Source organism: Hesperophylax consimilis, chromosome 27, assembly GCF_061612785.1.
Source record: "Hesperophylax consimilis isolate HC1 chromosome 27, BYU_Hcon_1.0, whole genome shotgun sequence".
In the NCBI taxonomy this organism is placed as follows: Eukaryota; Metazoa; Arthropoda; class Insecta; order Trichoptera; family Limnephilidae; genus Hesperophylax; species Hesperophylax consimilis.
This window is the reverse complement of record NC_142862.1, coordinates 15,187,690-15,203,890: the sequence shown is the minus strand read 5'-3', so window position 1 is coordinate 15,203,890 and position 16,201 is coordinate 15,187,690. Positions and strand designations below refer to the sequence as shown.

The 16,201-nt window shown below is 35.7% G+C and overlaps 1 protein-coding gene across 1 annotated transcript in view; it reads right to left on the bottom strand.

Moving 5' to 3' along the window:
• Window positions 1-1,379: 1,379 nt before the first annotated feature.
• LOC149410643 (fatty acyl-CoA reductase wat-like) overlaps window positions 1,380-16,201 on the bottom strand; it is a 75,680-nt gene continuing 60,858 nt past the window's right edge. The window contains exons 7-12 of the mRNA XM_089648055.1: window positions 10,232-10,341; window positions 6,985-7,046; window positions 6,703-6,819; window positions 6,450-6,591; window positions 3,638-3,818; window positions 1,380-2,188 (exon numbers count right to left, since the gene is read on the bottom strand). Of these exons, the coding sequence (XP_089504181.1) occupies window positions 1,834-2,188; window positions 3,638-3,818; window positions 6,450-6,591; window positions 6,703-6,819; window positions 6,985-7,046; window positions 10,232-10,341 (967 nt within the window). The 3' untranslated portion in view covers window positions 1,380-1,833. The remainder of the gene's footprint in view (window positions 2,189-3,637; window positions 3,819-6,449; window positions 6,592-6,702; window positions 6,820-6,984; window positions 7,047-10,231; window positions 10,342-16,201) is intronic.

The window sequence follows — 16,201 nt, the reverse complement described above, 5'->3', positions numbered from 1 at the left end:
TAGTGTATGGCGAGCAATATGCTGAAATAGGCCAAGCCATAATGGGTATAGCGTAATGTGACTCTACCCTTAAACTATGGTGTTTAAGGGTAGAGTAAAGTTGGTTAAGTTGGTTTTTACACAATTTTTGGGGCTCAGGGCCGGCCCTGGCGCTAGAAAAAAACTTAGGTGTTAGGTATTGTTGTACATCAATGGTGTTAGGTATTATCAGCGCCTTGGTTCCTTGCCTCTTTGGCGCCTTGGCAAGTCAGTGATAAATCTTCCCCAAAGGAAAAACTAAACCCTTTCACACACTTTTCAACAAATGATCATCTAGTCAATCAACACTATGTAAGGGCATTATATAAGCAAAATAAATACAAAACAATACAAGAACAACACGTCAACTCACCAGAGATCAAATGGGAAAATAATTCACCGACTCCGGATATTTTCATATCAGAGGGTTCGGCTCGGTAGAACTCCTAACAGGGCCTATAAATCCTACTGATCCCTCAACATAAATATTTTAAAAATCTTTCGTTATTCTACATGTATTCAAAATGACTTACTTTTGCATCTTTATATATAAAATTTTTGATAGATCTAATACGCCTAAATTTTTAATGAGAGAGCTAGGTATAATGCCAGTAGCCGAAATAACGAATGGTAATATTTTTATAGTCTGAGAATGCCAAATTCTTTTTATTTCATTTCCTAAATCTGTGTATTTTCTTATTTTTTCATTAACAGATATTTGAATATTACAAGAATTTGGAATAGCGACATCAATGATATAAGTTATTTTTTTTTAATTTTGTCATGTAAAACTATATCGGGTCTATTATGACTAATCGTTCGGTCTGTTAGTATAGTTTTATCATAATATATATTATTACATAGTTATGTTTAATAATTACCAAATTTTGGTGAATTATTTTTAAAACTTGATTGTGCCTAAATGTATACTCGGACGGTGCTAATATAGAACATCCCGATAAAATATGTTCTATAGTTTCGGGAAAAGTCAAACATTTTCTAAACAAATCAAAAAATTATTATTATTTGCTTGGGTACTAGCCCTGTCTATGTAAGGCAATGTGTTTAATTGCAAAGTAAAAACAATACGTTTACAATATAATGTTTAATTTGCTTTACAATCATGTGCTTCAAGAATCAACAGAAAACATGTAAGTTATACCTACATCAATGCTCCAGATGCGTCTCGTTTTCGCCTTTGCCTTTTTCTTTCTGCGTTTGCCTTTAGAGATTGCTATATAATATAAAAAATTAAATAAATCAGTGCTATGGTTTTGGTTTTAGTAATTTCTAAAACCGCAAGCAGGGTCCAACAATGGAACAGACGAACAAGAAACAAAATAAGAACAAAACAATGTGTTTTATGAATTTTATTCGCATCAAAACAATACAAAAAAAGTGTGACCTGAAAATTTCACGGTAGCGATAAGACGATGTTTTAATCGAAAATTGAAATTTTTTCCAATTTTCACGAAAATAACGCATAATTCGCAGTTTTCGGGAAAACGTGAATTTTCGTATATTTTACGCGATTTATATAAAAAATGACGTTATCTCAGCTAACTTCACCTCGCAAACGCATCGCACCATCATTTATTCTTCGATTTCCTGTCAAAAATACTAAAAAAAAATTAATCGCTTTCGTTTCAAAACGTCACCTTTTTTTAAATACACTGCTTTTACCTAAAATTCAACAAAAAAATTCCCCAAAAATAATGCGAATTTCGCCGAAAAGCAACGCGAAATTTTCAGATCCCTACAAATAACTCAAAATTAACACCTGTAACAACAAAACACATTTAAAACATTAAATATTCATGACAAAAGACCAATCCAGCGAGCTGATGCCCAGGCAAACTGGAAAATGAAAAAGGAAAGAACAGAAACAATTGTGTAATGAGCCAATTTCAACCAGGCATGCTTCTTTTTGCCTTCTTCTACAGTCTCGAAGGTGTCCTTGAGGAGGTAGAGCCTGATTCCTCGAACGTAGGTGTAGAAGAATTCCTCCCAGTTGATGTTAGCGATGTCGAAGTCGAACAAGGCTCTGTCACCAGGAGTCAGGGTCTTGGAGAGTTCTTTGACGTTGTTGTTGTGGAAACGCCACTGTTGGGTGCAGAAGTATGATATCACAGAGGAGAATTTGTGAACCTTCTTGTATGCAGTGACGAGCCTAAAATGTTAAATTTTGGATGTTTAATAAGACAAGTAAGAGAAAGCAAACCTGCCACTTTTACAAAATTTACAGTTAACACGTAAAAAATTTTCGCCTCTGTTTCGGAAGTTGTTTAAAATATTTGTTTTAAAATTTGCTTTTTACCGTTACATACAAAAAAAATTACTTGGCCAAAACATTGCAGTAAATAAAATGAACACTGATTCTTTTGCATCTCAGATTTTTCAAGTGGCAGTGGTTTTGCCGGTTTTGCGTCTGATCGGAATTCACAGTGCTGACCTTGCATCTAACTAAAATTGGTGAAAGAATGATTCTAATTGGTTGAATTTTAAAAGTGGCGGTTTTGCCTTTTCATCTTTTTTAAAAAGTGTTTTTTTTTAGTGGAAAACGGGCATTTCTGCTTTCAAACATAAAATAGTCGGTGGAGCTTGCAATATAGCTTCGTTCAAATGCAGTCTCAAACAGGATTCGCCATGACCAGGTAATATAAAAGCCTCAGGGCACGGTAGAGGCGGCATCTGTATTGTGCGTGTACGTGTACGACCCCCTTGCGCGATGAGTTTTTGTTTTGTCCGGAGCCAATGGGACTTTGGTATCTAATTGGGGTATGCTTTAAGGCTTAGAAAAGTAGAGAGAGAACCAATATTGACAAGAAGAAGATATGAACGTACCAGGCTATTCAGATCTTGTCATTAAAACGACTAAAGCCTTTTCAAGTCACGTTTTACTAACTTATATTATATAAATGAGAGCATGCTAAAACTTATGGGCCCAGGGCCTCAATTCTCGACGAAGTTATTCCACTTGACCCACTCGTTGTTCAAGTGGAACGACTGTTGACGTTTGGTGTACGTAAGTATGTACCTTCGACGAGACTCGGGAATAAGACTGTTGAGCAATGTGTGTACTTTCGACGGCGATTGCGAGCGGCCTGGATTTAAGAATCGATACCCTGGGCCCACACGTCACTGTGTGCCTGAAACTTCATCCGAAGTCGTCACCCTCACCACAACTAATTCAAAATACCACACGGCAGAACAGATGTTCTAACACAGCATAGCATGATAGTTCTATTGAATGAAATGAACGATTGCGTTCGTCCACCTATTTCCACTCTTCGATACATTAACCCACAGATTACTACCCACCCCTCATACCTATCCTCTTCCTTCCCAGAACTTCCTCTTCTTCATTTCCCAATAAAGACCCCACACACAATATCTCTAAAGATGACATCCCACAGAATTTGAGGGATTAATTTCTTCAGGACCTCCTGTGTGGAGCTAATTTAAAAGAAAAGAAAGAAAGTTTCTAAAATCGTATTTGTTTTTATGACAACTTCAAATTCCATGAAAAATTTTAGCGTCGTTGGGAATTATAGATAAAAATATCTAATGGACTGAAGGGTTAAATCAATCAATAAACATTTAATGTTGGTACACTTACATAGGTTTCTTTCCTATGCAGTACAGGACGGTGTCCACGACATGGGCAGGCAGAAGATGCAGGAGGTAGACATAGATCGAGTGGAGGGTCTTGTGCTTATTGAGTGTGAAGCAGTAGTACCACAGGCAGAACGTTGTCGGGATCTCCATGCCGAAGTGTTCCGCATGTCGCATGAAGGTTCCTGTGTTAAAATACATATTTAATCAATAGGGTTAAATTCTTAGATGTGACCAAATCTTTTTGTCTTTCCAATTTCACAGTTTTTCATTTGAGATTGTGATCAGTGATTTATTTTTTATTTTTATTCTAGATAAAAGAAAATTACATTTTCACTTATTTAACTAGAAATAACATATATATTACACATAAATATATTACACACCGATATTATTCACTTTCATTGTTTTGTTGATTGAGCATAAAACTGAACAATTTTTTTTTAAATGTACCTATACTTTTTTCATTTTTAATTTCGTCTGGGAGGCAATTATATATGTTGCTTCCCTCGTAACCAATGGATTGCTTGCCATAATGAGTATATATGGTGTTTAAATGAATTTTATTGTGTTGCCGTGTAAAGTGTGTGTATACTTGAGACGTTTTAATGAGTTCTGTATTTGTATGTATGAGTTTATTATTTATTTTGTAAATAAGGAGACATGTATTATATTCATATAATTTTAATAGTTTTGTTTCAATATATAATTTTTTTGTTGATGTTCTAGGTTTGAAGTGAAATAGCTTTTTGATTACTTTGATTTGTGTTACCTGTAGTTCGTTTATATAATTATGTTTCACATGTATTTCCCCAGATTTCAACCAAGTAGTTTAAATGTGAGTGTACGAGGCTATAATATAGACCTTTTTTAATTTTATTTGATAACAGATATGATATCCGGCTGAATACGCTAATTAAGGGGGTGATTTTATCTTTAATATCTTGAATATGCTGTTTAAAAGTTAGGTGTTTATCAATGCACAGCCCAAGATATTTCTCCTGTATCAGGATTTGCAGGTTGTTATTTTCAATTTATTACGATTAAATATAACAACTTGAGGTTTTACTTATTTACGTTATAATCTACGTGTTCATACACCTTTTGCAAGATATACTTTAAAATATTTACACGAATTATTTGTTTGCGTATGTGCATACACAATATGAATATGAATACATAGTTTCGTCTGCATAAAAACTCAATTCTTTCAAGAAAGGCATACAAATACAACATTGGATCACCTGAGAAGAGGATTGGAATTCCGGAATGCCGACTTACCGTTTCTGTTCTTCTTCCGCTTTTCTCAATTGCGCTGTTTAATGCACTTTTTTACCACTACAAACTCGCGAGCTCACGATGGCTTTACAGTTTTGACACGGTCGAACAAGGGGGAACACCATAAACAAACACAGTTTATGTGTTGACAGGATGATTTGGGATTTTCAACTGAACTACACGCACTTTGTCGTCGGCTTAGCGAGGTAGGGATTAGGTATGTGGGAAGCAATAATATTCATCAAGGAAATCAAAAGGAAAGGTATAAGGAATAATGATGCTAGGTACCAACATCACCGATACACAATAATTGTATTTGTATGCCTTTCTTGAAAGAATTGAGTTTTTATGCAGATAAAACTATTTATTCATATTTGTATATGTACGGGCGCAAACAAATAATTGGTTACGTTTACCCTTAAGCTATACTACTGTGGAAAAAGATCGTCCAAACTTGAAGAAAAGTCAATAGATACCACATATTATTATATTATTATTACACTGAATATTTAATTGTTGAAGAAAAATGATAATACTTAAATCTAAACAAAAGATGAAACAGAACGAGATACAGAAAATAATAAAGGTAATGGTCCTAACTGGGAATCGAACCCTGGATCTATGTCTTACCAATATCTTGACCTAATTATTTTATCGATAATTTTTGTCGATCTCAGAATTAACAATCTTACCTATCCTTAACTAATTTAATTACTGTAGATGAAATTTGAATATACAATTATACGCCCGAAACAAAAATACAATCAAAACAGTGGACTGCAAAGGGGGAACCGGCTCCATAAAAGCAAAAACTGTTTTCTCAGCTGGGAAAATGATGGCGACTGTTTTTGGGATAGTCATGGAGTTATCTTTATTGATTATCTCCATAAAGGAAAAACTATAACAGGAGCATCTACGCATCATTACTTGACAAGCTGAAGGCAGAAATTGTGGAAAAACGGCCACATTTACAAATCCTGTTTCACCAAGACAACGCGCCGTCTCACAGCTCTGCGGTTGCCAATGCAAAAATCCACGAATTACGGTTTGAACTGCTTGACCATCCGCCTTACTCACCAGATCTAACCCCAAGCGACTTCTTTTTGTTCCCCAATCTAAAAACTGCACTCGGAGGACAGAGATTTTCGTCAAATGAGGAGGCAATCACATTTGTGAACAATTATTTTGCAGAGAAAAACGCCGAGTACTATTTGGATGGGTTAGAAAGATGGGAACATCGCTGGGAGAAGAGTGTAGAGCTACAAGGAGACTATGTAGAAAAATAAATAAAAAATTAGGAAAAAACCTTGTTTCATTGTTAGGTCGGAAACTTTTCAGACCACCCTCGTATATTATAATCTTCGAAAGATATTCCAATAAAATTAAAAGAATATACTTTAAAGTGATTCATCTGGAATCTGCATTCTGACAGTTCTCCAAAGAGTTGTAAAATATCAGAGGATTTAGTGGATCGATGTCCGGATAGCGATTTTGATATTTACCAAAAAATCATCGTGTAAAACGCCCATTAGTCTTACCCCAAGTGATGGGTCTATCGTTACTGCTGACGTAGTTGTAGATGGGCACTTTTTTCTCCTCAACCTTCCGCCCGCAGTCCTCCCAGCCGCTTTCCGCCCGAGGCAGGGACTCTTTATTGGGGGCTGTATGTAAACGTCCAGTCTATAAACAATTTCAAATTACCTGTAACATTAGCAACATCGTTTGAAATAAATCACAAGAAACCAAAACCGACAACGATTTTTTTTTACAAATTGATTCAAAATCACTCACTTCGTAGGCTGCCACAATGGTTGCGTTGATGACGTAATCAACAGGGATGATGTCTGCGAGGATATTTTTGTTGCAGTGAAGGGTCCTGAGCAGGCCGATAGCAGCGCCAACTATCACCTGGTGACAAATATAATAAACTAATCACATAGAATTAAATTGTTAAGGAATATTATATACAATTTATAAATTAAAGCATAAAGTATGCTTCATACAAAGTGATCATTTTTTTGGGGAAGAAACAGAAAAATATTGATAGTTAAATATTTTAATAAATGTACTTACCCCAGTGGGCCCGTAAACATTGTCTATCCATCCGTGGACAGGTTCTTTGGACGAGGAAACAACTGGAATAAGTAAACAAAATACATTATTACAAATCAAATATGAAATTATAGAATGGGGATCTGCTATATCTAAGTGATGAACCAATATATGACAAAAATATATTATTGAAACTATTAAAAAAATACGGAATCCTCTACTAGACCGTTTATCCATTATACTAGACTGCATTATAATGGATATACAAAAATTCAAAGTTATAAAACTACACTCGGATAAAGAATGTTCACAACTCTTTCCCCCAAATATAAAATAAATACAAAAGTTTAATAGGAACAAATCCTGAATGAAAATCTGGCTGAAAGAAGTCAATGAAAAAAATACTATAAATGACAGAAGATAAAATCACTTTAGTCCACCTCAGCACAGGACTCCCTAGAGAGGAGAACAATAGTTTGTTTGGATATTTTTTTACGTAATCGCAAAAAAAAAACTTTTGCTTCCATATAACGTGAAGCATGGGAACAATTAGACCAAACCAATTTATTTAAATTATTGCAATCCTAAATTGACAGTAAAAGATTTATTATTTTAATATTTTTTACATTTGTGAAGATAGATCTACACAAAAAGTTTAAAGGCTATTCAAAGATCTGTTTTTTAATGAATAACACCATTCCTCTTGTTGAACTAGAAAGTAACGTTTCCTCTAGAACGTACCCAATATGTTCTTCCGTAAGGAAGCTACAAGCCAAAAATGTGTTTATTCTTGGTATACCTTATATTGTAAGTAATAGGCATTAAAATCGCTTGACAAACGGAGTCTAGAAACGTTTGATTTCAAGCAAAAACTGTTTTTTTATTTATTTTGTAAATAATTTTATAAGAAAGCAAAAAAATTAATCAAGTGAAACTGTCACAGATAATCTTAGCTAAAATACTGTACTTTTTTAAAAGTTGTTTCCTTTATGCGTTCGTACATTTATATTTTATATTTTTTATAGAGTATTTTTTTTTAATTTGTGTTCTACTCAAGCGAAACGATAGGAAAACCTTTAATTTATCAAAAACATATTTATTGGTATTCATAATTTACACCATTTCGTTATAAAGATTAATCAAATTAGTGATTTAGCATTAAGCTTCGCCTCAAACAAGTTTTCGGAAATTCTTTATTTTTTCTTTACATTGCATATTTTTTACGATAGAATTTCTAACCTCACAAGCCTGTGTTGAGTTTAATAATTTTACAAAATCATAAATAACACAAAGATTATATATTGATAGAACAATATTGTTACATTAAGGACAAGTTGTTTCAAAGAATTTAAACAATTCTTCAAATTTCAAAGTTAATTTCAAGTTTTGTTATTATTTCCGTTCTGTCAAGAAACTAGCCTATAATGATATAATAACGGAACTTGAATAGGACTTTCACAGACCCGAAAATGAACGTTAAAATTTGATGAATTTTACAATTAAATTCTACATGGTACCTATTAAGCTAATTCCAGCCAACTTATTACAGTAGAATGTAGTAAACATGTAGGGTGACCATGATATACATTGATATTTGATTTAAAAAAAAACATAATAAACTATTGTTTTAAAAAAGACCAAAGAGAAGAAAAAAACGAATAACATTATAAAATGAAAAGGATGAAAAAATATACATAAACAACATACTATGACATTAATTTAAAAGAACAAAGATGAAAAAATTGTTGGCAATCCTCGGCTAGCACAAATAATTTAACATTCGTTTTAAAAAGTACACAAGGAAATAGACATTATTACTTAATTCATTTAAACAAACATGAATAGATTTTATGAACAGTATCTGCTTATAAGGCTAAGCAAATAAAGCCTGACGTGTACCTGGCTTTGCTCGGGGTTATGAATGGTCTGGAGCAAAGTTTTGAGGTTGTAAATTTTAGTGTTCCTGAAAACTGTGTCTATTTTTAAGGTGGAAATAATATTATTCTGATGAATTGAAAAGTTAACTATTTATGAGTTTATGTTTTACTTGATTGTGCCATGTCTTCCTCGGGTGTCCTCGACTTCCACCATTCACTACCGTATACCATATTTTTACTATTAAAAACACTATGTTACATAGATTCTATTCGACTACGTATCAAATGCCAGTGCAGTATTCTTGGGGCGTCCCTGACTTGTTCTACCCTTCACTACTGCATACTTCATTGTTATTTATTAAAAAACTACATCATATTGACTTTTTTCGACTCCGTATCTCACTTCAGCGCAGAGATAATGCGTGAAGTCTTCCTCGGGCGTCACTGATTTTTTCTATCATTCAAACCACGCGGAGAAAACTTACTGATATAAAATATTGCTAATTTAATAAGAATCTCTTCAAATTATTCAGATCGCAGGCGTTTAACGAATGAATTGATAGGTTTCTTAATAAACTTTCAGTAAAACACGTCGGAACACGTGCTCATAAAAAATCTTATATTTTCGCATTTCGTCAATGTATATTATCAGGACAAATGCAGGTGTATGAGCACGTGTTCCGATATATTAGGAATGTACTCAAAGTTTAATAGTAAACGCCCTGAAATCTCTTTTTTCTCTCTACACTCTCAAACGAAAATGTGAAATAAAAAAGAGAGAAAAAGTTTCAGTTGCATCTGAGAATTTAATCTAGAAAAAAACAGGAACTTAAGATAGCCAATTGTACTCATAGATGATGTTGTTAGTTTTTAACTGAAGTATGATAGACTTAAAATGACATGGTCATAACATGACTAAGTTGGCATCGTGTTTGGGTACCACCCAGGCTAGGTAATGTGTTCAATTCATTCATCATAACACAAGTCAAAATTTTCCGGCCACTGTGGTGGTAGAATGAGATTTTCAAATATTGTCAGGTTATTCGTAACCCGAGAATGATTGTCTTTCTTTAAAAAAAAACATTTGTATGTAGCGGTAGGCTACTAGAATGTTCGGGAACGCTCTTACGTGAAACCCGCTGCGACCGCACGTTAATCCAAAGTGGTGTCCCCGACGTGATATGCAGCCCTGCAGCATGATGTGATGTGTTAGCTCAGTCCACCGGTAACCACATCTTAAAAATGTGCATCTCCTTACCACTTATAAAAGTTCTCACCAGGAGGTCAAGGGGTCCAGAAGTCCAGATGAGACCGGATCTTCTGTCTGTTCTATTTCATATGTTAGTTTGAGAAAGGTTAGTATTGTATTTAATGACTAAATAAGGACTTACTTATCGAAGGTCTCATCATGACGACTGGAAGACCCGGTGACAGTGTTTTGACGATGTTTTCCCCAACCATCTTGGTGAACGCATATGTGTTTGGGAACGCACCCAATAAACTGGAATATAAATATAAGTCATTATTATTTGCTGTGAAACTCATTGGTTTTTAATGTGAAACTGCACAAGATTTCCAACTGTTCCCAACCGTCTGTAGCCAATGAGTATGGTATCCCCAATTTGGGTGTGTTGTGAGTCTATAGGTAATGGGAAGGAGAAAGAGATAGGAAGGGGAAAATGGGGAAGTATCAAAGCCATTTCAAGTAACATTTCAATTCTGAATGGTAGTCTTATGGGGCGATATATACAGGGTTTTCCAATAAGAGGTGTTATTTTGAATAGCCCGCTATTTCGGTAGATGTTACTTTTGAAGCTATCATTTTTTAACATTTGAAAATTAGAAACTATGCCATTAATAAAAATGAAACGATACACGCTTCAACAACGCATTGAAATTATTAAAATTCACTTGAGTGAATGAAATGCAAATCATCTTGAGTGATGAGGCCCATTTCCACCTCGGTGGCTTCGTCAACAAGCAAAATTGTATCCTCCGGGCTCGGAAAACCCAAGAGTTATTGTTGAAAAGCCTCTGTATCCTCAACGTGTGACTGTTTGGTGCGGTTTACGGTCCGGCGGAGTCATTGGACCTTACTTTTTCGAAAATGAGGCTGGAGCAACAGTTACGGTGAATGGATTGCGCTATCGAGAGATGATCAATGATTTTTCATGGCGAAATTGGATGGTATTAATCTGGACAGCGTTCATTTTCAACAAAACGGCGCTACGTGCCACACAAGCAACCAAACCATTGATCTTTTACGATTGAATATAAAAATAACTCTTCTTATTGGAAACCCCTGAATATTTAATTCTTAAATAAGTAAATTGTGAAATAACACAAATTAATCAAACACGCCGGGATTTGAACCCGCGACCTTCGGCTTGCCAGTCGAGAGCCTTACCCCTCGACCACGGAATAAATTTGCTCACAATACGCATATATCTTTCACACGTCGACTTGTAACATTCAGAAATCTGTGGAAATGCGATCCCTGAGGCGTATGTGTGGTAAAATCGTGTATGTCAGTAATAAGGAGATCCGCAAAGAATGCAAGGCGTAAGCTTAGTGAGCAAGATTAAGAAAGGGACACTGAGATGGTGTTACTACACAATTTATTAATTTTAAATAATATATAATGTATTTGCGGCACTTTCCTGAGTGGAAGATTCTCTCACTATCCACTGTTATTATTATCTCACTGTGTAAGAGCACCATTCAGAAATGAAACATTGCTTGTAATGGCTTTAGCTGTGTTTGGTGACCAGATGTGAATAACAAGGTACTCCTCCACCTTCCTCTTCCCAAGCTTTTTTATTACCTTACACTCCTCCTGGTCCTAATGAAAAATAATATCCCTCAGGGCCAGTGTCATATTTTGGGATGCTGTATGACCCGCCACAAAGCATTTTTAAGGAAAAGAAGGAAATTAAGTTCTGAGAAGGTAAAATGTATGAATCTAGGGATTGGTGTGTCCAGGAGTGATGGACATATGCATATATGGCACATACATCAATGAAGTAAAATATATCAAGGACCTTGGGGTAACACTGGATGTTAAATTAAACTTTATCCAACACACTGATGACATCATTAACAAAGCCAATAAAATGCTGGGATCTATAATTCGCATAGCAAAACCCTTCCACAACATAAACACTCTATATTCCCTTTACACCTCATATATTCGCCCGCACCTGGAACACTGTACACCGATCTGGACTCCTTTATACCAAGCCCATATCGAAAGAATAGAAAGAATTCAAAAAAAAATTTTAAACACATAAATTACAATCTAAACTTACACGGCCAGAAACTTGACGGCCGGCATAGTCCAGTGGTAACGCATTGGACTGCCATTCCGAAGGTCGCGGGTTCGAACCCGGCGTGCGCAAATAAATTTTATTTGATTAACTTGTGTTATTTCACAATTAATTAATTAAAATAATATATAGTATATTTGCGGCACGTTCCAGAGTGGAAGATACTACCAGTATCGCCCTGGTGTAAGACCACCATTCAGAATTGAAACGTTGCTCCAAATGGCTTTAGCCGTGTTTAGTGACTAGATCTGAATAGCCAGGTACTTCCCCACCTTCCTCTTTCCCTTCCCCACTTACCTTCAGCCTCACAACATCCCCCGATTGGGGATGCCATAGTCTCACTGGCTCCAGACGGGAGCAGTTGGGACTCTTGTGAGGTATTCACTATAAAAATAAAAAAAAAACACTTCTCAAATTATACCGAATCCATTAAATTACATAATTTTAATTCCCTCCAAACACGTCGTCTAATTTTTGATCTTATCTTATTATTTAAAATCCTAAATAATTGTCTGCACTCACCAGAACTTACCAATTTAATAAATCTTCATATTCCGTCTAGATTCTAGATCAACCCGACAATCTGATTTATTTTATCTACCCTCGTGTAGAACAAACATTCGAAAAAAATCCCCAATTCCTCGTATATGTGCACAATATAATACAAAATTTTACAGCATTGACATTTTTGGTAATAACCTAAAGAAATATCGATATGAAGTAATGCGTACGATCGATTATTAATATGAGAGTATGGAATGTATCGGCAGCATCTCCTATCCTCTTCCTATTTTCCTCTTCCTCTCCCCTTCCTTTAACACCAAATTAATTTTAAGATACTAAAATTTCATTTCTAATGCACTTTAACATAAGAAACTTCTGTGGCTTGACTTCAGTTAACTTGTATATTTATCTCGTATATTATATAAAAGCTGTTTGTTTCTTACAAAATAAATAAATAAATATATCACTGCGGCGTAATTGGATGGGTCGGAAGACTAGTTGGAGAGGTCAAAGGTCTGCCCAAACTAGCCTCTCCCGATCTGGCACCTCACGCAGCTGGTGGAAGGCGCATCCTGAACACACCTCACCCGATAAACCCGGGCGCCCATGCTAAATCCCCACCTATGAGCACTATGGCAGACGTGATGGTTATCCATCAAATGATTCCCAGGGCGGCGGCCAAGCCCATCTCCTTCCCTTTCCCATTACCTTCAGCCTCACAACATGCTCCAGACCGTTGGGAGTAGTTCAGACTCTTGTGCGGTATTTACATTACAAAAGAAGATTTTTTTTTTATATTAACTCCACACAGGAGGCCCTAAAGAAAATAATTTCCCTCAGGGCCTATGTCATCTTTGGGGATGCTGTGTGGAGGGTCTTTTTGTGGAGAGGAAGGAGTGAACATGGGTCTTGAAGAGTCCCATGTTGTAGGAGGGAGGAAACACAAAGGCCGGCAGTTCGTTCCACAGCCGAGCTGTTGAACTTAAGAACGAATCGTAGAAGCGACCCGTTCTCATGTGACAAATGTCAACTGTGTAAAAATGTTGGGCGCGCGTTTGGCGTGTATCCCGACTACGCACCGGTGCCGAAGGGATCAATGACGCTAGTTCCTCAGAGCATCTTCCATTGTAATACCGATAGAACAAGGACAGCATACCTACCTGACGCCTGTGCTCTAAAGATCGGAGTCCGTCTGTTAAGATTGGGGAATCTATCAAACGGGCCGCCCGTTTTTGCACAGAGTCAAGGGTTTTTTTCAGGTATTTAGGGGCTCCGGACCAGAGATGGCTGCCAAATTCGACAGTAGGGCGCACTTGATGAAACATTACATCAATATTATCATGCTAAAACAGGATTCGCAGAAGTGAAAACACCTTACTTATCACGATTTCTTAGAGTTTTAACCCAGTGACTCGTTAGCTTTAGCGGTAAATATTGATTTTTTTCAGACGTCATGAAACGAGAATCATTTTGTCAATTTCATGTTCGTATTTATGTATTTACGAAAATTTAATATTCTTTCTGCATATATTTGCCGTTGGCTTGTGTTAATATCCTCGCTAAGCCAACGACAACATTGTTTTGACAACATAACCTTAAAAAAATACCAGTTTGTATAAATGGGATTTTACAAAATAACTTTCGCCAATAAGGAAAATCGGAAATAGGAAATCCACAAGTAAATAATCACACTTAATAACATATTTAAAAACGATATTTTTAAATACATTCATTTTAACGATAATATCGTTGAAATCATATTTTAGGCATCGCAGTGGTTAATTAATTATTATAAGCAATAATTAGTCGCCAGCAATATCAATACAAATTGAAAATATCTCCCGAGTAAAAATAAATGCCGCCGACGATAATTGAACCCGCGCCTTCTGATGTCCGGTCAGACCCTCTGGATCACTGAGCCACGTCGGTTTATTTCCAGCCCGTAAAATAAATCAATATGTTCTAGTACGTCAATCAACAATTAATGCTTATTATATTTCTTCCACCTGTAAACAAAATTATTTTTGGTGACCGGATAAATCATCACAATGATAATTTTATTCATCACATCTTTAAAAAGTTATGTAAAGTCATGGAAAGTGATGAAACAAAAACTTCATTAACTGGGTTTTTTTTTCATCGTTTTCAATGACTTTATATCACTTTTTAAAAGTGTGTTGAATTGTCGTTGTCTTGAGTTATCATGGAACCTTATTTTTGTAGGAAAGGCTTTGTTAGTGTTAAATTTTCTACTCGATGGCGTCGAGACATATTATATCTTCATTTGTTGGTGAAATATTTTGACTTGTCAAATATTATAATTTTTTATTGCTTATAATAATTTATTTATAGCTATTTCCGCCTACAAAAACAAATAAAATCCAGACTGCTTTCCAGAACCACTAAGGTATTAGTGTACAAAACACTAATTAGACCAGTGCTTACGTACGCAGCCGAGATGTGGGTTCTAACTAAGAAGAATGAGCGAGCACTGGACGTTTTTGAAAGGAAAATTTTGAGGCGCATCTTCGGACCGGTTCTAGAAAATGGATTTTGGCGCAGATGTTATAACAATGAGCTCTATACTCTGTTTAAGGAGCTAAACGTCACAAAGTTCATAAAACTGGGAAGACTTCAGTGGCTAGGTCGTGTGGAGAGAATGACCGAGCATCAAGAACCAAAGTCCCTGCTGAGCTCAAGACCGATAGGGAGAAGGAGCCTGGGAAGGCCAAGGTTAAGATGGAGCGACAACGTCCTCAAAGATTTGTCTGCCTTGGAGCTTCGAAACTGGAGAGAGCTGGCGCGGGACCGAGATGAGTGGAGGAAGACTCTTGAGGAGGCCAATACCCACCAGGGGTTGTAGAGCCAAAAGTGATGATGATGATGATAATAATTTATTATCCTTTGTGCTATGTATAAAAACCTTGCCATATAAACATTAGTTTATCATTAAAAAAAAAAATTAATCGCAGTTGAAATTGATGGCAACAGAGCAACTTACACAAATGCATTGCTTGCACGCAGTAAAAACCGAAAAAAACATCTATGAAAATTATAAACAAAAAAGATTAATCAATAATAAAACAAGAGTCATTGCACAAACAATCACAAGTCTCTATTTAATATTTTTACGTGCATCTGACGTTTTGTGTGACAGGGACAACTTGCAATATAAACAACAATTATGTATTGTAGTTGCACGTTGCATGCGAATAAATTTTTTTGTAGTTGACTATCAAATGTTTTCTTAACCTTTCAGATTGAAACAACTACTTGGGAAGCTGGTTAAAATTTAGTTAAAATTGGCCTAAACTTTACTGTTTCTCTCAGTAGAGACGATATTAAATACAATATGAGGGTCGCTTAACGTGCACACCGGATAGCTTGTCTTAATAGAGTGACAAAGTTTCAATAAATTATTGCATTTTTCATTCAGTTTGCTAATCCAAACTGTCAGGACAGGAACAGGTAATTGGGTAAGGGAGTGCAAGTGAAGGAATACAGAAACATATGTTAGTGTAGATGCATTTT